The following is a 25660-nucleotide window of genomic DNA, read 5'->3' as shown; positions in this document are numbered from 1 at the left end:
GCCAGATCTTGGTGCAAAATTGTGCAAAATCATAACACCCAAAATGGCTGGTTACTACCAGTTAGACTTAACCATTATTCCCAAGCATGTTGCCTTTCACATTTATAGCATGGACCCCGCCAGCCGGTTGGACAAATGAGTCAGGCTATACACACAGAGATACCTTTAAAGCACATTTTGCACCTCAAAGAATTCTGGGCATGGTAGTTAGGCATTGCTGGGAATTATAACTCTGCGAGGGGTTACCTAGTGTCCAGAATACTTTCAGAGAAAAAATGTGGTTCAAATGTGCAGTGACCAGAGGAGAAATGACCGCTGGGAGGAGTGAAGAGAGAAGAAAGGCCATGGTACACCTGCAACAGCACAAGCAGATGCCTTCATCTGCCCCTGCTGCAACAAAACATGTCTCTCCTTTATCAGTCTGTACAGCCACAGCAGGTGCTGCAACCTTCCAACAGTTTGACTTCACCTCCAAAGGTACGCTCCTCCACTGTCTCCCAAGAGTAAAGTGGAAGCGGTTAAAGAAAATAAATAAGTGGTTTTCCTAAGTTCAGTACAATGGTTTGGTGACCATAGTCAACAGATGATCCTAGCTAGTCAATACATTTACCTAGCAGAACCCCGACTGACAAATGTGGAACTTGGGATCTATTTCTCAGACCAACGTCAAGTGAAGGTGAACAGAAACAAAAGCATGTTCAAAGCTATTTGCCAGGAGTTCCAGGAAGAAGGTGGGGGAGGCTGGCATGCGGGAAATAGGAATTTGATTGGGTCACCTCCATGAATACAGTGTGACACCTCTCTTAGCTGACGGAATAACTCTTAAGAAGTGAAAACCTGAGGAGTTACTTCTCTTCCTGATAGATTGCTTTTGGAATTATGGGGGAAAGAGATTTGGTCGATGGTGGAGCGAAAGAGCCTATGGCACATAATGATTTCTTTAAAGGAGATTATGAATATTATCAGCTGTCCTCTCAAATCAGAACCGATATAGTATCATTCCCAAGTTCTTTATTCACTTTCAAATATGTTTATCACCCACCAAACCAGACCTTATGACTTTCATATTCTCACATAACTTTTTTAAATATACTGTCTACTTCCCACCTGTTCTGGAGCATCCAAGGACAAGATTCACTCATAATCCCATCGTATATTTGTTTTCTGGCCAAAAATGTTTACTTCCTTTTCAGCCCCTGCAAAATATCTAGCTCCAGGAACATCAGACTTTTGCAGGGTTTCAGTTTCACCTCATATTGCAAACTTTGGCTTACATTCAGAGAATCCCATTCTTCATTGTTTGAAAACAAGCAAGACTCTGCCTGGAGGGTGCAGACATAGACACCCATGAAAGCGAAGACTCAACTGCTAATAGCTTTATCTAGACCTTCTACTGAAGAGCCAGAGAATGGACTGAATGCTTAGTTTAGTTCCATTTCCAACATGGAATACAACAGTACACAAATGGGCGACTTGCTAGGAATCTCAACTATACATCTTGAAGCTCGTTGAAGGAAGGGTAATATGACAAATGTGGAGCCTGAATCCAGAGAAAGTTATTTCTTCTTTCTCTTCCAAGTATGCCATCAATTCCATTAACTCCCAGCCCATTCAATGCTATGCCATTTTCAAGCAGCACATACCTTTGAATTCGCCCTTTTGCTGCTATCTAGCAAAGCAGCATAGAATCACAGAATTATAGAATTGTAGAGTTGGAAGGGACCCTGAGGGTCATCGGAGTCTTCTAGTCCATCCCTCTGCAATGCAGGAATCTCAACATGCGGTCCCCTGTCCAAACTGGAAACCATACTGCACCCCAGAGCTGTGGGATGTGGGGGACAGGATGTTGGCGAAGGCTGCATGGAATAATTGTACAACGGGACTTCTTTCTTAATGCATATGCTTGCCCTGTAAGATGGCGCTTCAAATTCAGTGTAATGGTTTCTCCAGTTGTTAAATCAGGGTTGCCCTTGCAATCACTCACCCTGTTTTTAAGCAGCAACTCTGAAAGAAGTTCAAAAGCACAAATACCGGTAATATAAATTCAGGTCAGGAGGCACAGGAGCCAGGCTTGGCCTGGGCAACCTGCATAGATGGAAAGCTATTCCAAAAAGTTTCTTCTGTGACGTGCAATGCATTTCAGTCCCAGCAGCAATCAACACAAATTGTTTAACCCCAGGGACACGAACAATAATAATAATAGAATCCTAGAGTTGGAAGGGAGCATAAGAACCACCTAGTCCAACCCCCTGCAATGCAGGAAACTTTTGCCCAACTTGGGGCTTAAATTATGAGTCTCATACTCTACCAACTGAGCTAGGTTGAATATTATTATTATTAATAATAATACCCCACCCATCTGGCTGGGTTTCCCCAGGTGGTTTACACTACAGCACATAAAAATTGTAAAACATATATATATATATATATATATATATATATATATATATATATATATATATATATATATATGGTGTTAGCCCAAAAATGGAAAACGAGGGAGGTCCCAACCAAAGAAGAATGGCAACTTAAGCTGACAGAATACGCAACTTGCAGACTTAAGTTATAGAGTAAGAGAACAGTAAGAACATACGTTTAGAGAAGATTGGAAAACGTTTATTGGATATATGGGAAATAATTGTGTACATCTGAAAACGTGGGCAGCGTTAAGATAAATCCAACAGTGTAAATTAGTTTTGATGGATGCAATAATGCAATATTGAACGGTTTGGTTTTTGTAAATTATGCAAGGATTTATGATATGCAAAAATGAACCATGGAAAGAGAAGAAGGGAAGGCACTGATATTTTAAGGATGTTAAAATGAGCATTTTAAACAGAAAATGTAATTTAAAAAAATTGCGTGTGCGCGCGCGCACACACACACACACACACACACACACACATATATATATATATATATATATATATATATATATATATATATATATATATATATAAACATAAGGCATTAAAAATAGAAGAAGAAGAAGAAGAAGAAGAAGAAGTCTATACAAGGTGGTGGAGAAAGATTGGGGGGCGGGGGGGGGGAGCATGCACAGAGCAGCGCCTGGATCCCTGGAAAGGTCTCTAGCATCCCTGGATGCGCGCCGACGTGGCACGCGCCTGCCCCGTCCACGCAAGGCAGAGGCAGCGCCAGCGCCGCGAGCTCCAGCTTTAAAGGGCCGCTTCCAAGCCGCGGAGAGCGGCGCCAGGCCGAGCCGGAAGAGCGCCGAGCAACCAACCCGACGCGCGGCAACGGCTCGATGAGCTCGGCGCTCCCCGCCATTTTGGCCGCTTGAGGGGGAGCGGCAGCGGCGGCGGGGGCCGGAGCGACGGTGTCCGTCTGCCTGCGCTCCTCTTCCCCGCCACGGCCCCATCCAGCCCGCCTCTGCGGGTTCAGGTACTGGCATGGGCGCGGGGGGAGGAGGAGGAGGCGGCGGCGGGGTGGGAGGGCCGCTTCCGGGAGGGCATCTCCCGAAGTTGGGCGGGGAAGGGAGAGGCTGAGCCACGCCTGGCCGGGGGGTGGGTGGGATCCGCGGCTGTTTCTTCTTGCGGCTTCCTCCTCCCGCGGCTGCCCTAGAATCACAGAAGGGACCCCCAAGGGTCATCTAGTCCAACCCCATGCGATCCTCCCCACCGCCTACCCTGGGTGGCCTCGAACCACCAACCTTCTGCTTTAACAGCCAGAGGCTTTCCTCCCTTTCCAGAACTTTTATTTGCAAACAGCGTTTGTTTTTAACCGTTTAAAAACATTGCATTTTCAGGCTTCAGCTCTGAAAGAAACAGAAGCGATTTCTCTCTTTAAAAAAAAAAAAAAAAGTGTGAATCGCGTTTATTTTGTTCGTTTGAAGGTGTAAAAGGATTTAGCATTGCATTTTCAGGCTTATGCTCCGAAGGAAACGGAAACAAAACGGTTCTTGCTCCAGCGCGGCTCCTCTCCCTCCCTGCAGTCCTGTTTCCCATCGACAGATTTGGAAAGGGTTAGAAGGGCAGGAGGGGTGGGTGGGGAGTGGGGGGCTTCAGTCTGGAGGTGTCAACCTTCCCTTTCGGGCTTAAAGGGAGGTTGGCTGATCAGGAATTCTAGATTTATTGTTGGGGTTAGGAAATTAGAATCATAGAATTGTTGAGTTGGAAGGGATCCCTAGGGTCATCTAGTCCAACCCCCGGGTGCACTCAAGCCATAAACCTGGCAAACAGCTAGGTGCACTGACCCATAAGTAGCTTGCGCTCAGAGTAACTTGAGCAAAATGGCTCTGGGCTTCCCCTTCTATTGGGAAGAGTTGAGGAAGCTGCTTAAGCTTGCCTTAATGAAAAGGTAGCAAATTGGTTTGTGATTTGTTGTTGTGTTCTTACTGTCTGAGTGGGAAAGTGATTGTCATTATTATTATTATTGCCTTGGCACCGAAATAACTTGGCTGGCTGTGCAAGGTTGGCCGCGAAGACACCATTTGCCGCTTTGCCTCAGGTAGCAAAATGTCTTGGGCCAGTTCTGCAGCCACTTCTGAAACCAGGGTGCATATTGCCTTATATGCAACACTTATAATTTCATGACAGAAATTCATTCCCTTCCCAAAGCTGGTGCAAGGAGAGGAAACTGCAAATCGCATAAAAGATGGCACTTTTTTCCCGTGGATTGGGAAGACCAAGGGCACCACCCCTTGCCCATCTGCATGGCAGCGGCAAGGCAGGCCAACTAGCTTTTTTTCTTTTGTGAGGGGTGGAGAGAACGCAGAGATCTATCCTCCACCTGTCTGTTACATGGCAGCAATGTCCTCTCTGCAAAAGTGGGCTCCATCCCTCACCCACCCATTCAGGTGTGTCTTTTCTCTTTCTGAAAGGGTTGGAGGAGAATGGGACTTTCATTCCCTCACCCTTGCTGTACGGCAGCTGCAGAAGGCAAGGCAAGATGGCAAAGGAGAAGTGGGCTAGTCAAAGTGGATTGGAGTGGTGTGGTGGGTGGGAGAGCAGCAGGTAGCACCAATAAGCTTCTCTTTCTTTGAAAAGATGGGATGCAAAGCAGTGGCAGATATGCTTACAAGTTGCTGTTGTTGCGTAACTGGGTTTGCACCACCGCCAGCTGATTCTGAATGGGTCATACACACTTTGCGGGTTGAAAAAGTGGGGAGGAAAACAACCTGTTTCCTTACAGTTATTTGCTTGCATCCTTTCACCCATCCATTTGCCCTGAAATTTCTACCTGAAATCACCGTGCCAAAGCAAGATTGGAGCAAAAATGAAAAAAGGAGGGGGATGCGGAGATAAGAGGAAGACAGTTTGCTCCTTTGCAAAGTGTGTGTAACCCACCGGGATCCATTAGTGTTGGAGGAATGAAATGCCTCTGATCTCCTTCCTGAGGAACACCCCCCCCCCCCGCATTCACATTAAGTCATGGTTTGGCATGGCATGACCTGTGAACCAGTCCATTGTGCCTTTTAACAACACAGTAACAGAATGAAATGTGCCCACTACTACATATTATTGTTGGGAAAAGGTACACTTGATGAATTTCTGTCTTTTCGGCTGTTAAAGCAAGGAATTGTGTCGTGGTTGATATGCTTGGAAATCCTAGAGCCATTTGTGCCTCACCACAGTATAGCCAAACCAGATTGAGAAGTTCCTGTAATAATGGAAGGACAATAAGAACTATGTGTGCATAAAACTCTTAATTTGATGGTGGAGGATATTTTGGTGAAAGCATTAGTTCCAAATTACCTTTAATGGAAAATGCGTATTCAAAATTTGCTCGCAGCCCAATCCTAGACACTAAGAAATCACCTGCGAGATTGAGTTCTATGAGAATTACTTTCAGAGAAGTAAGAATTGTAGCCCAGTATTGATTTCTTCGCCCTTATGCACTTTACACTGCTTATTTGCACTTACATTTACATTCTTACCAATGGCTGTTGAATGTATATGGGAAAACATTGGGACAATAAGTTTTATGTTGCCACTGAGCTGCATGCCTCTCTGTTTTCTTTAGAATGTATTTTTTTTTAATCAAAATATTTTCTTGCCACTTTTCTGGGCAAATGCCCATCCAAAACTGCTTACAACAAAAGCAACAAAAGACAAAAAGAAACAATATTACAAAAAAACCCTGTTAATTGTATCTCTGTTTAAACATGTTTCACCTGTTGTTGAGAGACAGAACACAAAGTATACAAAGAGCTAGCATCCTCTTCATAGAATCTTAAAATTGTAAAGTTGGAAGGGACCCCAAGTTCACCCCCTACAATGCAGGAATCTCATTTAAAGCATCCATGACATATGGCCATCCAACCTCTGCTTAAAAATCTCCAGCAAAAGAGAGTACACCACCTCCCAAGGGAGTCCATTCCGCTGTCAAACAGCTCTTACTGTCAGAAGGTTCTTCCTGATGTTTAGTCGAAATCTCCTTTTTTGTAACTTGAATTCATTGGTTCAGATCCTACCCTCTGGAGCAGGAGAAAACAAGTTTGATCCAACTTCCATGACAGCCCTTTGGATAATTGATGCAGCAGCAAAAAAACAAACAAACAAACCTAATGCTATTCTAGGCTGCATCCACAGAACTATAGCGTCCAGATAAAGGGAAGCAATAGTGCCACTCTATTCTGCCATGGTCAGACCACACCTGGAATACTGTGTCCAATTCTGGGCACCACAATTTAAGAAGGATGTTGACAAGTTGGAATGTGTGTGACCAAGGAGGGTAACCAAGATGTGTTGTTAACAGGTAGTGCAGAGTTTGTGCAGAGTCCCTGCCACAGAAGTGATTTGTGGTCAACTCTCACAGGGAAAAATGTTCATTCCTATGCCAGGCACCGTTTCCATAATAAATTAGTTGACCCTTCTCGGGCAAGGGTCATAGGCCAGTGGTAGAGCACCTGCTTTGCTTGCAAAAGGGCCCAGATTACATTTCTAGATAGGACTGGAAGAGAACCCTTTCTGAAACCCTGAAGACCTGCTGCCAGTCAGTGTAGACATTGCCAAGCTAGATGTACCAACGGTCTGACTTGGTGTAAGGCAGCTTCGTATGTTCCTATCCCACACATCTCCAAACATGTATTCTCTACTTTTATTTAAAAAAAAATGTGATCAGACTTGGAAGATTTTTACCCCTCCATCCAAGATGACAGGTATTCTGAATTTTTTTTAAGCTATGCCCAGTTTGGCACATACAGAGAATTTATCTTGTTTCTGAAGAGCTGCTAGCCAGACTTCAGTAAGCATGCTTGTGACAAGGACAAAGGAGACAAGTGAAAAAAGATTTTGGGGGAAGAGTAAATGTGTCGATACATGTTCTATTAAGATGTGTGCTCATTTCAAGAGATCCATTATTTAATCATCAATGGCAGCTGTCAGTTTAACACATCCACAAATGAAAAGGTCGGTGTTCCTTGTTTTTGAAAGAACAGCTGAGGATTTGTTTGGCAACTTGTGATCTTAACTGGAAAAAAGAAAGGAAGAAAGCATGGGGAGGAATAAGCAAAGTGGTAATGCATTCATATGAGTTTGTAAGTATTGTGATGCCAACACGTGCTGAAGGCTCACACAACACAAGCTTTGTGCAGTAGCAATCTCCACTTGGATCCAATTTATTGGGGGAAGGCTCTCTTAGGTGGAGAAACACTTACCACGAAGTAAAGAACTATAAAGGGGATACTTCCATAGATAATCCCCAAATGCATAAAGTTGCATTTTACTAGTTGTTGTTGTTGTTGTTGTTGTTGTTCAGTCGTGTCCGACTCTTCGTGACCCCATGGACCAGAGCACGCCAGGCACGCCTATCCTTTACTGCCTCTCGCATAGTATACTGGATATACTAGTAAGATTTTACTAGTATATCCAGGCAAATGAAAATTAATTACTAACTCCTAGCTAAGCTGCTGATAGGAACTTTTAGAGAACATTGACCGAACGGTATATTTAGCCTGAAGGTGCAAAACAGGAAGAGTTGTCGTGTAACACAGTTAGCAATTACTGTATTGTTTTGAAGCAGTGTATGACTGACAAATCCAGCTAGGCATTCTGTTTAATAAATACATTTTTTCTTGCATAATACATGCCTATATAGTTCCTTACTATATTTCTAACCTGTTTCTTTTACTCAAAACACCTTGCAAGAAAGGTAGCATACAACAATGTTTGAATTCTCATTGTTTATCCTGTACTCACAGATGAGAATGTGCACATCGTTTTGGTTTCACAAATTAAGATTACCATTTTATAGTAGCAGAGCAGGGAACTCTCTCTATCCAGCATCTATGGAGGCACATGGGATGCCCCTGCTGCAAGGTATTTTAACATAAAGATGGCCGAGGCAGCCAAAATTATAACTGATCTTAAATCTCCCCCCACCTTTTTAGCGAATCCAAGGTGGGTGTGCTTGAATTTCAAGAAAAGGGAAGTGTGCTGGCTTCACGTTTGTTGAAGCTTGATTGTTAAGCAGCTGTGTTGAGTTTAGCCAACAAAATTGGGAATTGTCAAATTTCCTATCTATGGTATTATGTTAATTCTGCTGCCTCTGTAGAATCAGGATCAGAGATTTTAGTCATATAGAAATTCCATTATTATTATTATTATTATTATTATTGAAACCACCATGCCGACAGTGTAAACAACCATGCACCAGTCAGCATGGTGGTTTCCATAATAATGGAATTTTAAAAATCCTTCTACAGTCTTAGATTGATTCAGTTAAAATTAAAAATGTGCTTGGAATATGGGACTGTTGTGGTTTTCATTTGAATGCTGTCATGATTCAGTCTAAACTTGTTTCTTCCAGCTTTCAAACAAACATCAAAGATTTCATCGCCACCGAATGCAGCAAGCTAGGAATCATGGATCTGAAATTCAATTCCTCTCGGAAGTATGTTTCTATCAGCGTACCTTCAAAGTCCCAAGCTATGTCTCCACACATCAAATCAGTAGATGATGTAGTTGTCCTTGGCATTAATCTCAGCAAATTTAACAAGGCTACCCAGTTTTTCATTTGCGTTTCTGGAGTATTTCTGTTTTATCTTATTTATGGATATCTGCAGGTAAGTGTTGTTATTTACTGCTTATGGTAATGCTTGTGTTTTCTTCTTCAGAATAATGTATTACTCAATAAAATTCTATTGTAATCTGTAGTGGCTTGATGCAGATATGAGGGCTTATTTTCTACTGTTACTTAATTTATTACCTGTCCGTCACCCAAAGGTTTCATGATAGGCCACAGCAGTTTGAAAATGCAATTATCGAAAACAGCTTAAAACAAATTACAGCCACAAGAATGGGGTGGGTCCTAAAAATGTCGAAGTGTCAGTTGTCAAAGTACAGAGTGAAAATGTGTGTCTTCATCATACAACAGAAAGCATATAAACAGTATAGTGGGGATGCCACACACACACACCTCTTCGGTGAGGCAGTCCCACAAATTAAGCGCTGTCAGTGAGAATGTCCTCTCCCAGACTACCATCATCCTGAATGTCTTGAGGGCAGTGGAACCACGAGATGTCTTCCATCTAGCCAGATCCAGATCTGAGCTTCAGCTGGCAAGACACAACTTGGGGCCTGTTGTCCTGTCGTCACATACACAGTGATGGGGTCTGAACCGGCCGTGCGTAACAAGAATTAGATTTGGGAATCTTGGTGTATGGAATGGAAACATCAAATTGGTGTGCAGCTTCTGTAAAATCTCCCAAAGCCATGTCTGAGATTATTAGCGAAAGAGATTTAAAAAACACCAGTAAAATGTGCCCATGACAGATTGATGGGAATAACACACTGAATAATGTGTACGGTTCTGGTTGCCGCATCTCTAAAAATATACCATCGGCTGGAAAAGGTGCAGCAAAGGCTAATGAAAACAGTAATAATAATTTATTACTTTTACCCCACTCATTTAACTGGGTTGCCCCAGCCACTCTGGGCAGCTTCCAACAGAATATAAAAGAACACACAAGACCTAAGACATTAAAAGCTTCCCGATACAGGACTGCCTTCAGAGGTCTACGGAAAGTTATATAATTGGTTTTTGATATCTGATGGGAGGGCATTCCACAGGGTGGGCGCCACTACTAAGAAGGCCCTCAGATTGGAGCTCCTTACCATCTTAGTAAAGTTTAAAATGATTTAATGCTTTGTAGTTGAGGGGGAAAATATGACTAGGGGATGGAGGGCATGATAGGACTTTATAGTGTTAAGAATGGTGTAGAGGAAGGACAAAGAAAATTCTCTTACAACGCTAGAACTTGGGATTGTTGGCATATTTAACTGAGCAACTGCGCAACAAAAGGCTGAGGAGACTGTAAAGCATAACTAGGAGTTGATTTAATTAAAGGAAAAATAACAGAAATTACATTAGCTATAAGAACATTACAGAAACATGACCCATCCAGTGACCCACCACCTAGGTTACTGAGATAGGTACGCAGACCTCCTTATATACTATATCTGATTGCTGATACGCCTTAAATCAATACAAACTTAACACCACCCGCTGTACTGCCCCACAGCTGCAAAACTAGGTCAGTTCATTTCCTTCTATCTTTTAAAGAGATATTTCTGTGGAACAGTAATGAACCTTAAACTGTAACATTCAACAGGGATCACCCAAGGAAACAGGTTGGTAAGAGTCAGGACGGACTAAACAAAGAACTGCTTCACACAATGCATAAATCATACAGGGAATTCTCTACAGCAATGATAGCAGTGGCCAATAACTTTGAAGTCTTTAAAAGGAGTTTAGACAAATCCAGAGACATAAACGGCTATGTGATAGCCAAATGGAAGCTCCGTGTTAGGAAGCAGTCTGAATCTAGATGCTGAGGAGCAAAGAGTTGAGAGTGGGCCTTTGTGTCCTATATTTGTCTCATCAGTCTTAGAAATGGAAGGCAGGCCTAGATGGACTCATCAAGTAGGGTTTTTCTTATGTGATGCTGGAGTCTTGCACAAAAGGTGAGTAGATGAAGGGGACATTTCTCTGAATTTAAAACCCACCCAATGGGCCAACAAAATAGGATATCTGATGCTGGTGCTTGCTTTTCACACTGATGTTCAAAAACAAAAGTACATGAATTAAAATCAAGTCAAAAAGAGTATACAAATTAATACCAAGCCTTAACTAGACAGGATGGCTAGCCAGATTCATTAAGCTAATGATAATTCTGTCCAATATTTTTAAGTTGGGACGCAAAAAAATTAGAAGCAAATTTCTGAGTAAGTCTAATGTTTCTCTGTTTTCCCTCTTCCAGGAACTGATATTTTCAGTGGAAGGTTTTAAACCCTTTGGGTGGTATCTTACATTAGTGCAATTTGGGTTTTATTCCATTTTTGGACTCATAGAACTACAGCTTATTCAGGACAAAAGGAGACGGTATGATATTATCTGTATAGTCTTACTTTTTCATATTATTATGTGGGTTAAATTTGATTAACTATTTAACCAGAAATGATTTGTGAAGTTGAATTGGGGCAGAAATCAGTCAAATATTATTTCTAAACATTTTTTTTTTCTGATTTAGTGAGATTCCATGACAGTGCCCATGGTGTTGACTTGTGGAGTTGTCAGCCCAATGAAAAATGAGCATGCAGTAGAATTTCTCTCCCTCCCCTCTTAATGTGGGGAGTTACTTTAAGATCACTTAATTGGCACAAATTTTAAAATTAATAAAAACATAGCAACAGATGCATACATTTCTCATTTATTTTATACTGAAAAAGAGAATCATTTTTCTTTGTGGCTTTTATAATCTACTCATATCACATGCTTGATGTCAGCTGATTCCAGAGTTGATTCCTGAAATATTTGAGTAGTGTTAAAATGGAAACTCCTGCAAAAAGGCTAGGATCCAACGGACTGTATGGGGAGCTTCCATGCATGAAGCAGACCTTACTGATCACAGATCTCCCATCCAGTAACTCCTAAGAAATTACTCCTGAAATCTGGAAGACCTGTAAGAGCAGCCTTCCAGTTCAATCCAAAGGCCGCTCAGAAAAGAAGTTGGGCTGTTGATATCCCAACACTTCTTTGGGCATTAATTTTTTTTCTAGGGCTGTATAGTAAGTAAAGTTCAGGGGTTTGAGGTTTTATATTATCTGAGCCTACAGGAAAGTCACTGTTCTCAGGACAGTTATTTTGGATTAATCCCACTGATTGGTACAGAATATGTTGTATTCTGCATGTCTGTGTAGGGCAATGAATGAAAGGCATTAAATATCATGCTTTTATATCTTCCGTTGTAAAATACAATAAAATACAATAAATTTTACATCTTCCGTTGTAAAATACAATAAAATACAATAAATCGCCAACATAGTGGCAGTAAATGATATTACAGTAGTTAAGTTTTCTGGTTTATTATGTCTAATTAAATAAAAAATAAATTCAGATTTCAGCACTACTTTGAATTCAATGAAAAGTCAGCAGTTTGATTAATAATCTTTACTTGCCACAATATTAAAGCCTCTCTTTTAGTGTTGACATTTGCTCCCCAATACAGAGCTTCATTTATATTTTTCAGGATCCCAGGCAAAACCTACATGATAATAGCTTTCCTAACAGTGGGGACAATGGGTTTATCAAATACCTCCTTAGGATATCTGAATTATCCTACACAAGTAATCTTCAAGTGCTGTAAACTGATCCCAGTTATGATAGGAGGAGTCTTTATACAAGGTATGCCTTATTCTTGCTATTGAATGCTATTCATTTCAGAAAATAAACTTGTAAAGACCCAGCAGTGGTTTATTTTCTCTTCCCTAAACCCTATCCATTGCTTCACTGTGGAGGTCTTAAGTTACTTTGAAATCCTGGATTGATTTTGAATTTGAGTCAATAACCAAAATGAATCAAAACAAAACTGCAAGGGAGGCCTAGAAGCAACTTGTAGGATGGAGAATCTTAGAATGTGATTGGGAAAATATTTTTGATGCATTCCTGATTTAGACTGTCCAAAATGTAGATAGCTGGTAATTGAGGCAGAATTATTATCTGAACTTGCATTGAGTGTCTCTTGTGACCTATATTCCTCAATTTCTCTCTCTCTCTCTCTCTCTCTCTCTCACACACACACACACACACACACACACACTGAGAGAGAGAGAGTTTGGTGAAAGTCGTTGTAATTCTGTTGTGTTGAATTATTTTTGGGGAGGAGAGGCAAGTAAGGCAGTCTTTTTGTTTCTTTAAGGATATGACCAGAGCCGCCTTCTTTTTTTTGTGCTGATCATGCTACACCTCAGCCACTGAATAAAAATTAACATTGCAGGGTTGAGGCTTGTTAATGGTTTTGGGGAGGCTCGTGGTGGTGGCTTCACTTTGAAAAAGTTTGACATTTCTTGCCTGAGCCTAGAATAATTTATCTACTAACTCTGTTTATGAAATCCCCAAGGTGCTACTGCTTTCATTTGATGAGGAGAGGCTCACTTATATGGGTTATTTTTACTCTATGGGAAACCTAAGAAAACCACCTTTTGAATTGGCATTCTGTTGCTTTTAGTTCAGCTGGCTAGTTTTTTTGAATTTGGTTATGGTGAAGTGAAACCTTTGAAGCATCTAGAATGGGAGGTGAAACATACCACCTGCAAAATTTCAGTATCCACATGCCCCGAGATTTTGGACGTTGTTACAAAACTATATGTTATAAAGTTTCAGGTCTAGCAGAAAATGTCTCTGTAGGCCACCTATTTTGATACTAGGTGTCAGGATATTGCCACTGAGGGCTGGTTCATACGTTCCTCCAGTGGCATGGTTGCTGCCTCTGCATCGCTACGTCACACAACAGTCCAGCAAATGTACGCACCATAGAGACAAAGGATGCTTCTCTTGTCGTACCTTTGAAGTTGAATAGAATCTGTTTTGGAAGTCCGTTCAACTTCCAAAATGTTTGGAAACCAAAGCACGGCTTCTGATTGGCTGCAGGAAGCTCCTGCAGCCAATCAGAAGCCCCATTGGACGTTCGGATTCCAAAAGAAGGTTCGAACACCGGAACAATCACTTCTGGGGTTGCGGCGTTCGGGAGCCAAAACGTCTGTGTTCCAGGGCATTCAGGATCCAAGGTATGACTGTACTCTGTGCTGCCAGGGAGAGGGTGCACTGACACAGTGTGTAACTCCATCCATGCCTTCCATTGGTTCTTTTTATTATATATGTTGCTGCACCAATGTGGAAAAAGACCACACTCAGGCAGCAACAAGGTGGATAATGAGACTTAGGATTTGCCCCCAAGAGCTTGAGTTAGGCGGTGAATTGAATATTTATTTATTTACTTGCTGTGTACTCAGTACCAAATGAACTGAAGAATTTAAATCTTCCATCATTGCATGGTGTCAACTTCTCCTTTTTTTCCTGCACAGGAAAACGTTACAATATTGCGGACGTTTCTGCTGCAGTGTGTATGAGCTTGGGCTTAATATGGTTTACTCTAGCTGACAGCACCATTGCACCAAATTTTGACTTAACAGGTAAAATCTTTAATGGAAATTCATACTCTGATAGGAATTGATGTGTTTTTGGAGAAGGAAATTGGCGTAGCTCCAGCTGAGCCAGGGTGGTGGGTGCGTACACTGGCATAGGCCACTTGAGCTGGGAACCTGCTTGGCTGAGTTGGAGATCTGCCATGTCCTAACTCTCTCATCCCAGTGGATCTATTATTATTTATTTATTTATTTATTTATTTATTTATTTATTTATTTATACCCTGCCCATCTGGCCGGGTCTCCCCAGCCACTCTGGGCGGCCTCCAACAAATACCAAAATACAATACAAAGTCACAAATTAAAAACTTCCCTAAACAGGGCTGCCTTCAGGTATTTTCTAAATGACAGGTAGTTGTTTATCTAGAATTATGGATCTAGGATTAGGACTGTGCCTTAACAGCCACTGAGAAAATTTCTGTAGAGCTTGTGAAGGAGAACCTCCTTGTTGATTTTACCAAAGAAAAAAGAAAAGGCTGTTCTCATAATGGTTGAAGAGGTCAGGTTTGGAACCCATTCCCCTGAAGGAATACCAGCCACCATATACCCCTTTGCATTCTGCTTGCAATATAACAGAACACATTGCATCCCAGGTTTATTTTTTAATTAAAATTTCAATTTTAAATTAGACTTTTCCTGATTGTTCAATACTTCACTTGCAGTCAGCCTGGGAATATACTTTTGCATGCAATTTTCTATGTGGAAAATAAAAAATAAAAAGAGAGGAAAATGAGTTCTGTAAAGCAGAACCCTTTGCTGAATAGCAGTCGAACTCCACGACCTTTACAAGATGCATACTTAATGAAGCAGGAGACTATGCACTCTGAGGGCAAAGCTGATCCCATATGTCTTGTTTCAAAAAAAAAATCTATGTAAAGCCATCTCTTTCCTTCAGTGCTTAATATTATTGCTGGTTTCTACATGTGTGTATTTGCTGTACAAAAAAAGAGATGGTGTTTAGGACTCTGAGTAATTATAACCAGGGGTTTTACTTTACTACCAGAAGTTGGGCATGTAATGCAACAACCTTGTATATTTCTACTTTTATCAGGATGATTATTATTTTAAGAGAAATGAATTGTCAGCCCATTAGGAGATGGAAGGAGGAACATATAATCCAAGGATCAGTACAATAAAGTAGCCTGAACTTGTAGGGATGTTCTCAGGTGTCCTCCCTTTTCTCTGAAGTTTTTGCTTTAACCCCCAGTCTTCATGCCCAGCTGCAATGAAGTTTACGTAAACTGCATTTGCTCATGTTTCTTATGTTGACTTCAGCTTTCCCGTTCATCTGTTTTGCCACTGTCCAAATTTAAATGTAAATTACCTTGAGATAGGGAGTTGGTTTACTTTCTTCGCTTGTGCTTTAAAGTATTGTGTACATGGATGGTAGGGTGTAGAATAAAGAACGTTTACACTACAGCAGGAAATTCAGTCTGCCAGTTCAGATGTCACAGTAAAAACAGGGTTGGGCAACCACCAGTCTGTGGGCCAAATATGACCCACCAGATCATTCCCCCTAAATGGCACCTACCTGCCCCCCCTCATGTCATATGTGGGGCAGATAGAGTGGCAGCTGATTCAGCTACTTGACCAAGTTCCTCGGCTGATAGGTGGCGAGTTCAAGCCTGCTTGGTTTGGCTGCAGAAGTTATCCACTGGGAACCTGTGCATGCAACTGAGCCCCACAGAAAGCAGCCTTTAATTCCCTCCCTCTCAGCTGATGGGCAATGGAGTTTAAGCCTGCTGATCGGCAGCACTTTGAAACACTGTGCAAACCTTGTGTAGTGCCGTGAAGTCACTATTTTCCCACAACCCTGTGGACCACCTTTAACAGGTGTGTAGGATAACTCGCCTGATGTCATTATGTTGGGTGGATTTGTCAAAATTTGGTAGCAAAGTGGGGGAATATGAAGAACCTAAAGGTTATCCACCCTTGCACTGACTTATGGTTTAGCATGATATGAACAAATCAAAACAAGCCTTGAGGTTAAACTCTGCTCCTTTTCCCTCCTCCACAAGGAATTCAGAACTGTTCAATTTTGTTTCTGCTTAACTGTGGCTTATTGCATTGTCAATGGTGGCTAATGTTAACATCACAAGTCAACATCAAACCTAAGCAAACGCTTCAAAACTCTTCCTTGTAATTGTGTGAGCAAGGAGCACAGAATGCAGCTTGATCTCGTCACTAAGCTATGGTTTTCTTGACACCCCAGTACGGCCGTTGTGTTCAGATTTGCCTTGGGTCCTGCTAAAAAATTATGTGTCTCGAGCAAAATGTTTTGCTGTCATTGTGCTGAAATAAAGTTTTCATAAGTCAGTCACAATGTCAGGTTCTCAACTTGCCTTGCAGTGCATGCAGCCCTGTTCCTGGTCACTAAATAATATTAGATTTCCTTTCACTAGTTTATAATCAAATTGTTGTGGAAGCATTTACACTCAAGCTTGTATTATTCTTAGCTGAAGCATTTTTTGAGTTGCATAATTTAATCAAAATTCTTTAAACATTCACATTGTCAAGGGCAAATCTATTTACATGTGACAGCTTTTGCCCAAGGAGACAAAACTGAGCTTTGAGGTTAAATGGAACTTGTAATTTTTGCTGATACAAATGTTAGAAGCATAAAAGCCGAGTGCATTTAAAGTATCGGATGTGTGAACAGTATCACCCATATTGTGCCCATCAAAGGCTGGAAAATTAGATTTAAGGCTCTTTTAATAGTACAGTATTGAAAAACATGGTAAGCGATGTTGTGTAAAAAATGGGAAACGCAATAAGCCTAAATATGCAGCAATACAAATTCTGTTAATTTCATTAATTAATTGATTTGATTGATTTAAAACATTTAAAATGTTGTTACCCGTCAAGCAGTTGTTGCTTTCTTTGCTATCTGGAAAGAATATATATTGCAAAGTATATCCCTCTAAAATATATCCCTTCTGCTCTTTCCCCACCAAAATGGAGAATATGGTTGCTTTTGTGTTGTTCTTTGCATCATATGCAAAAAGCGGGTCTTACACAGATTTTAAAAGTGCAAAGAATAAGAGAATGTATAGCCTTTGTGTTGTTTTCTAAACTCCAATCAGGAGTGCCAAATTGGCCCCATGGCCCTGGCACAGAATTTTATGGGTTCCCGGCCCCTTCATGGGGAACTTTGTGGGCACCCAGGGGCCCAGGAAGTTGGCACCTATGACTCCAATAGTTCTACATCAGAAGAACCATGGGCGATATTTATTTGTGGCATCCCACTTGCACAAATGAGACAATTCCAGTTTTGGTGATGAGGAGAGAGAGTTCGAGCTGGCAAGCAAAAACGTTTGCTCTGACAGAACAATTGCCTTAGTGCAACAGTGAATTCTATCCATAATGTTAGAGTATGCGTCTATTGTTTTATTTTATGTTAAGTCCTTTTCTGATTCCTTGAAGGTGTGGTCCTTATATCCCTTGCCCTCTGTGCAGACGCCGTTATAGGAAACGTGCAGGAAAAGGCTATGAAGTTGCACAATGGCTCCAACTCTGAAATGGTAAATGTTCCCCTTCTATAATTTCATTCAGTTATGGGAGCTATGGGGCGGAGTTCTGTTCTATTTCTGTCTACTATTTTAAGTTAGTCAGCCGTGATTTAAAAATGTGCATTGCATTGAACCCAGAAGTGACCTGAAAACATCACAAAAACATTGAGTAATGGGGTGGGGCAGGCTTTGTCAACGGTGTTTCAAATATACGCGATTTCACTTTAGCATGTGGTGCCTCACAACATAACCCCTACGTAAATGGAGGGTTGCCTGTACAGGAATAGTCCAGTCTGGTTGTTGGCAATAGTAAAAAATTGTTGCTCTGGCCTAAGTTAATGGCAAGAGAAATTGTGAATTTAAAAATAAAGAGACCGGAGTGCAACTTCAGACAGAGTTTTATTAAAAATTAAAAGATTTGTCTTCACAACCAGCAACTACTGCTGTGTAACTTGGGTAAGGCCAAGGCACGCAGTTGCCATTTAATTCATGATAACTCTCACTCAGAACATGGCTGTATAAATCGGCAGATCTGTTAACCAGAGAATCACCTTGTAAGGGTATATCAATTGCCAGTTGAGGCGTGTTTATCCAGCAAGTCACTCAGAAGCTAATATCTGAGGTTATTGCCTGTGTTATACTTGAAAAAACATAACTTTCAAAAGAGATTACATTCTTCCAGCAAAGAGATGTGCTAATAGAGCACACAATATATATGGCATTTTAAAAAAATACCACAAGATTAAAATAATTTGTTTTTGTAACTATTCCAGGTTTTGTATTCCTATTCAATAGGTTTCCTGTATATTTTATTGGGACTGACATGCACTAGTGGCTTAACCCCTGCAGTAACATTTTGCTCAAAGGTAAATATATTTTTTTCCATTTAAAAAAGTGTGATTCTCTCCCCCCCCCCATTCATGTGCTGTTATATTAATTTTGAACAAATCACATTACTAGCCTTTGCATTTCTGCTTGAACATTTTTTAATGGTGCTTTGATTATTTTCACTGCACTTGATACTTTTCTTATGAGTTGATGGTTTATAAATAACGCAATAAGTAAAAAACAACAACAAAAACAAATGTGCATTCAAGTTGATTCTGTGATCCATTGACTTGCTCATAAGAAATTACTTTTATTCTTTGAAAAGTCCAGGAGTAATTTTTTTATCATTTCATTATGACTTTTCTCAATTTTCCAATAAGAATAAATAAAATCGTGAATGATTTAAGATTTTGTTACTTTGGTTCGGGCAGTTGATTAAAGGCATTTATTTCATTTTGCGGTACCTCGGGGTTTGTTTCGCACCTTCCTCAGTTTCATATTTCGTTTTGTTCCTGCAGCACCCAGTTCAAACATACGGCTACGCATTCTTGTTCTCCTTGACTGGCTATTTTGGAATCTCTTTTGTCCTAGCCCTGATTAAAATCTTTGGAGCTCTTTTAGCTGTAACAGGTACAGTTCATTTTTTTAGTTCATTTTTTAACAGAAGAATTGAATAAAAAAAATTCCTGATTTGGGATAAAGCTTGTACATTATTTCTGCTCCGACTCCTGTTCTTTTGTTCTGCGAATGGTTTAATGGGTTCATGTGGTGAGAGGTAGTGTGTCTTAGCTACGTACCGCTTTTTTGTTTTGATCCAATGCTTCCACCTACAAGACTGCTTGCGCAAATACATAGATCATTGCAGCGGAGGTAAATGTCACCTTCCACACATTTGCAATTCAAAAATGCATGGCAGATATGTATTAAATGGGAAAGAAATGTGTATAAAAGCAAATGAGGTAGAGAAAAAGAAATGATTAAATTATAACATCTCTAAGCTCCCTGGCTGTAAATTGGGGAGGGGGTATCTTTTATTTTTCCTTACTTCAACAGGATTCCAATTATATACGAATAAGAATTCTGTCAATTCAGTAGCATTAAAGCATTACATTCACTGCTCAGTTATGCAGGCATGACAAATAAGTTCTCAGAAACAATATTGGAAATAATTTGGTGGTGGGTGGGACCAAATATTAACCTTAGAAAGGGGGTGGGGTGAGAAGCTCTAGAAGGATCCTAGACACATCTATCAAGCAGATAAAAGTCTTGGTTTGGTTAAATGGGGGATAAGATATTAAGCTTTATTTTTTTCTCTATAAACCTTAATAAAATTTATTTTATAAAAATACATCAAACAGACTTCTGGGGCTAGTCTTTGTATATTAAAAGCACATGTTGCATTACTTTAAATCCATATCCAAGAATTTTCCCTGACAGCATAGTAGACTTTGAGAGAATGATCAAATGACCCACATTGGACCAGATAGCCTGCTGTTGCACTGGTGAGGATATTGACTTGGCCTTGTACCCTATAGTCCAGCAGAAAAAAATAAATGTTTCCACTCCCCTGGAAACATTTCCTGGCATCTTTAGGTCCAGAGGCAAGGAGTCTGTGCCTACAACAGGACAGAGAAGGTGAAAAGGATCATTTACCCCCACAAGATGTTGGGCTCCAAGCCCCCACTAGCCCCCGCTGGCATGGCCAATGGTCAGGGCTCATGGGAGGTGTGGTCCAGACACAGGATCTCCCAACTTCTGCACTAGGGTCTTGGTCCTAAGCCTTCCCTGGAAGCAGCTGTATATGCAAACCCGTTTAGAGAGGAGTGTGTAAGCAAGGATAGAAAGGGTTACCATCTGCCTGTTTGTTTCTGAAGGCTGTTGCGGTCACTTTGACTGGTGCCAGCGCCAAGCATGCTACAGTATAGTTGTTTAAAAGGCACACAGGCCAGTGCTGCATATTACTGCTCCATTTGTCCAGCAGAGGATGCAGTTTTGGCAGCTATACAAGTCACCACTTTATACCACAGCAGCTAAAGTGTGGGGTTAGGCTGCCCGGTTGTCAGCCTTCATTGAGCCCTGCCATTAGATAAATGCAGTTAAGAGACCTGGAAAAACAATGCTATGTTGTTGTTGTTTTTTTTTAAAAAAAAAGCACAAATAGAAGGAACAGTCTCCTCCTCCCCAATTAATGTCCAGCTCTCATTTTTAGTTCTAGCAACAAACACCCAAATGACCTTGGACAAATCGCTTCACCTTCTCGTGCCTCCATTTTTCATTTTTTTATAAAATGGAAATAAAATATTTAACACATCCATAAAGAAGTGCTTTGGCTATCCATTGAAGAAGAAGGGGGGGAAAGTTCTGTGTTACTGCTGCATATTATTTCATTGCAGGGGATTGTGGCAGAATGAGACAGATATACGGTATGGTGAAAGGCTGATAAGACGCCCTATAAAAAAAGCTTCATAACTACAAAATCTTCTGCTAAAGCCGAAGAATGACAGGCAGCCTGAGCAACATAATTTGCTGACCTTGTTGTGCCTGCAGGGGAATTCCAGCATGCACAGTCATAGACCCTGTGAAGTCTGCTTGGTTGTATAGATGCCTAAAGGTGCTGGGGATGAGGTGCTTGCCATGGGCTGGAGCTGTAGTAACCAGCCAGCAATGCTGCAAGATTTATTAGAGCAACCGATCCAGTTGATAGATTGATCATCTGCCTTTCCCCCAGTTAATCAGTTGAATCGGTTAGACAGTAGGTGCCATTTTGAGATACTGAAGGAAGGAAGAGACTTGCAGCTTATTATAGAACCAAAACTTACCACTCACAGTTAGCCAAACTACCTTTAATGCATAAAAAAACCCTATTGCAATAATGAATCGTGACCAAAACAAGTGTAAAGAATAACTGGAAACCTCGCCGATGAAAATGTACTCTTGTCAATTGATATTGGTTCCCCGTTGATTAAGCAGCTAAACCTTTTGCTGACTGATCTATAGATTTAAAGCCCTTATTATGTAGTTAGACTCAAGAGATCTCATGCAATGATTTTGGTCTCTCTGGTTCCTTTTCTTCACCACCTCTGGGCGACCATGTATCCCAAAAAAAATGGGACCCCTTTAGAAGCACCTTCAAGCATTGCACATCATCATGCAAGCTGAGAGAGCCTGTCATGAGAGCTTTCTTCCAGCATTGATCAGAGCTCTGGATCAAGCAAATTTTTTGTGTGTCTCTTTTTTTTAAGGGTTATGGTTTATATTGTGTCTGGAGCTTGGTGAATGTTGATAAAGTTATTATTGGAATAACTTTACCTTTATGCTTTGCCGTTTCATACACCGCACTCTGTGGCAGATGTAAAGCAACACCCATGTGGCCACCACCCCTCTAAATCCAGAGAATATTAGTAATAAACCAGATGTGAAAACAATAGAATAAGTTGGTGATGCCTAACTTAAATGCCGTACATTTTGGTGGAGCTGAAGCGCAGCTAACTTTCTCTGTATTGGGGGCCATGATGTCAGTCTATTGCAAGCAAATGCAAGCTGCAGTAAGGCGTGAGGTTGTAATTGCCGCATTTGCCATCCTTTGCATGATGCTTCTGTTTCGGTGCATTGAAACTGTATTTTAGTTGGGATGGAACTAATGTTTTAATGGACTTGTTTTCCTTCAGTCACAACAGGAAGAAAAGCAATGACAATTGTACTTTCTTTTCTGTTTTTTGCAAAGCCATTTACATTCCAGTAAGTATCCATCTACATGTTTTGACTTTAATTAATACACCTAATGTATATAATGTTGTGATTTAAATGTATTCACAAACGCGTCCTATGATAATTTATGGCCCACCTGCAAGGATTGTTTATTTATTAAATTATTTCCACCTTTTCTCCAAGGAGCCCAAGGCAGCATAGATGGCTCTCCCACCCTCCATATTGTCCTCGCAACAATGCTGAGGGTTAGTGACTGGCCCAAGGTCACCCATTGAACTTCCTGATCAAATAGGGATTTGAACTCTGGTCTCACATGTCCTAGTCCTGCATTCTAACCACTACAACCACAAAAGCAAGCCTATGCTTTGCTACACCCACAGTGGGATTTCTGTTTTCTATTTTTGTTCCATCCTTGACTCGTGTCGGGTGCATGAGCTTAAGACATGAAGAACAGAAGCAAGGGGCACTTGGATAAATTAATTTGATACATGGCTATAAGTGGGAGGTTGTTACAGTGGTACCTCTAGTTACGAACTTAATTTGTTCCGGAGCTCCGTTCTTAACCTGAAACTGTTCTTAACTAGAGGCATGCTTTTGCTAGTGGGGCCTTTTGCTGCCACTGCGCCACCGGCACACAATTTCCATTCTCATCCTGGGGCAAAGTTCTCAACTCGAGGTAACAGATTAGCGAAGTTTGTAACCTGAAGCATTTGTAACCTGAGGCATTTGTAACTCGAGGTACCACTGTACATTGTTTGCCAGAAACCCCCAAATTACATGCCATCTGAAACGTAAACGAACTTTTAAAATGAATTAAGACCCCACCCAAAGAAGATGCGTGCTTTGTTATCTCCTAATCAGTCTTCACCAGGGTTGATAATGTTGCCCCACCTCTCTACCAGGTATGATTGGGGGAGAAGGGCTCAGTCGCTCTCCATACAGAGATGCAGCTGAAGAGCGCCCCCCCCCCCCCCGCATAGGGAGCCACCTCTTTTATATGTGTGGCATCCTTCCTTCCAGGACCCATACACAGCAGTTGGGATGCTCAGAAGGCAGGGAGTGCGTATTGTCACTAAGAATAAACCTTTATAGGTATAACAGCGAAGTGTTCACCCAATTTTTAGAGCGAAAACACATCCTAGCTCTCACGAAATTTGGAAAACGCACATTTTGTAATAGCAGTGAACTGACGAGTGAAATAAATGGAAACCTTGGTTTCGGAGAGAATACAAGTCCATCTTGCTTTATGGAAATTAGAAGGTGCATTATAAACCATAGAATCATAGAGTTGGAAGGGACCGCGAGGGTCATCTGGTCTAACCCCCTGCAATACAGGAATCTTTTGCCCAACATGGGGCTTGAACCCACAGCCCTGACATTAAGAGTCTCAGCTCTACTGACTTGTGCTACCAAGGCAGATGAATATTTATGTAAGCTAATTTTTTAGGTCTACCATATTCCTCCACCCCTTTACAAATTCGAATTTAAATTCTGGGACTACCGCTTTGCTTCCTACAGGACCCTTGCCCTACATACATACAGTTGCTAATGTGTTGCTCCACCCCTCTTTCTCCATTTTAGGTATGTGTGGTCAGGCTTGCTGGTTGTCCTTGGTATATTCCTCAATGTTTACAGCAAGAACATGGATAAACTCAGACTCCCTTCAGTGCGCAGTCTCTGGAATAAATGTACCGAAGAAAAACAGACAAGGACGTTGTCCCAAACGGTGTAGACAGTGGCTTGTGCCATGTGTTGCGCTGGACTGTTTGTTTCTGTTACTTCATTGCAATAGTCTCCAGCTGACTCGTTTTCCAAAGGGAATGATACTAAAACCAAAGGAGTCAAAGGCATTTCGTCGACTTGCAGATGGCGGACATCAGCGTCTCTGTGAAAACCCTCTCTTTGAAGTGCTCAGGTCTCATTCTGTGCAGGAACCCGGCCTGGATAATGGCATTTAACGATGGGCTCTGAGCGACAGTGGTTCTCATGTGAGCTGTTGAAATCTTCACTCCAAATAGGGCACATAGGAGAGGGTGTGTGTGATTAATCTGGGCATTTTAATTGCTGCTGCTCTTGAAATCAAGTGGGTCTTTGTGTTTTATTGTTGGGATCAGTTTATTTAAATGTAACACTGTTTTGAAACAAGATAGAAACTAATCAGAACCTGATTGACTAAACTGAAAGGTTAAGCCGACGAGGTTTTAATTATTATGCCATAACTTTTTTATTATTTTTTTTAAAAAGTCTTAAAGCTTCTATTCCCATTGTTTTTGGTATTGAAGGTTTTCTTCTGGAGGAAAAAGCAAAATGAAATTCTCTTAAAGTGGATGGCTTTGAGACACGTTTCAAGGAACCAGCCTCCTGTCTATGCATTTTCACTCTCTCGTTGATTCTTAAGGAATGATCCTTCACATTAAAGTATCAAGAAGGTCTTAATGTACCAGACAACTCATTTCCTTGCTACCTCTCCATATTGTAATGAAATGAGTGGGACCTAGGAAAGTAGCTAAAAGAGTGGAGGATGGATTACTTTGATTATTGCATATTTTAATTAGCTTAGAAATGGGCTCATTCAGTGGAGCGCTTTCTATACTGTGCACTTTAACAAATTCTGTGCCATGAAAAGCTGAATTCCACAACATGAATAAATTCTGCACATGTGTGTATTTGCTTGTTTTCCATTCTTCCTTTTGCTTCTGCAAATCATGGGGAACTATAGTTATGTAGAATGTCTGTGCCAAACTTTTACCTGTTACTTAACTTAGCTTTCCCTTTTAACTTCTTAACACATTTAAGCCTATATATAGACTTAGGAGCTAGAAATTTCTTTTAAACAAATACGAAAATTCTCAGGGTGCTGAATGCTGCACATAATCCCAGTTTTCACTTCCTTGGGTTGCAACTGAAAAATATAGGCAATCCTGACATTGGTTTATAATCTCACGAGTTGTTACAGTCACTGCTGTACTGTATCCAGATACTCAAAACAGGTATGGTTTTGTCTTTTACCAGATTCTTACCAGATGACGAACCTATGGCTCTCCAGTTGTTAAACTACAGATCACATAATCCCTCACCATTAGCCATGCTGGTAGGGGCTGATGGGAGATGGAGGCCAGAAAACCTGGAAAGCCACAGATTCTCCAACTCCAAAAGAGAAGATGACATTTT

The 25660-nt window shown here is 41.0% G+C and overlaps 1 protein-coding gene across 3 annotated transcripts; it reads left to right on the top strand.

Moving 5' to 3' along the window:
- The first annotated feature begins 3263 nt into the window (after window positions 1-3263).
- On the top strand, window positions 3264-25155 carry SLC35B3 (solute carrier family 35 member B3). 3 transcript variants are annotated; one of them, XM_033154540.1, is made up of 10 exons: window positions 3264-3402; window positions 8770-9025; window positions 11222-11343; window positions 12491-12645; window positions 14325-14432; window positions 17868-17965; window positions 18727-18819; window positions 19300-19411; window positions 22450-22519; window positions 24071-25155. In XM_033154540.1, exons 2-10 carry the CDS (start codon window positions 8825-8827, stop codon window positions 24219-24221), a joined length of 1110 nt encoding a protein of 369 aa, XP_033010431.1. In that variant the 5' UTR covers window positions 3264-3402; window positions 8770-8824; the 3' UTR covers window positions 24222-25155. The 3 variants fall into 3 exon arrangements, with proteins under 3 accessions (XP_033010431.1, XP_033010432.1, XP_033010433.1); XM_033154541.1 differs by lacking the exon at window positions 14325-14432; XM_033154542.1 differs by lacking the exons at window positions 22450-22519; window positions 24071-25155 and adding an exon at window positions 21175-21615.
- Window positions 25156-25660: the final 505 nt, after the last annotated feature.

This window comes from Lacerta agilis, chromosome 7, assembly GCF_009819535.1.
Source record: "Lacerta agilis isolate rLacAgi1 chromosome 7, rLacAgi1.pri, whole genome shotgun sequence".
Taxonomy (NCBI): Eukaryota; Metazoa; Chordata; class Lepidosauria; order Squamata; family Lacertidae; genus Lacerta; species Lacerta agilis.
Note: the sequence above shows the minus strand (reverse complement) of the source record. Positions and strands in the feature narration are given on the sequence as shown.

What these genes read in the sequence shown, in the direction of transcription:
- SLC35B3 (XM_033154540.1), top strand. Translation starts at nt 8,825, where the DNA reads ATGGATCTGAAATTCAATTCCTCTCGGAAGTATGTTTCTATCAGCGTA. An exon ending in ACCAAATTTTGACTTAACAG is followed by an intron (nt 14,433 to 17,867) that starts GTAAAATCTTTA and finishes GATTCCTTGAAG; the next exon opens with GTGTGGTCCTTATATCCCTT. An exon ending in ATGGCTCCAACTCTGAAATG is followed by an intron (nt 17,966 to 18,726) that starts GTAAATGTTCCC and finishes TAACTATTCCAG; the next exon opens with GTTTTGTATTCCTATTCAAT.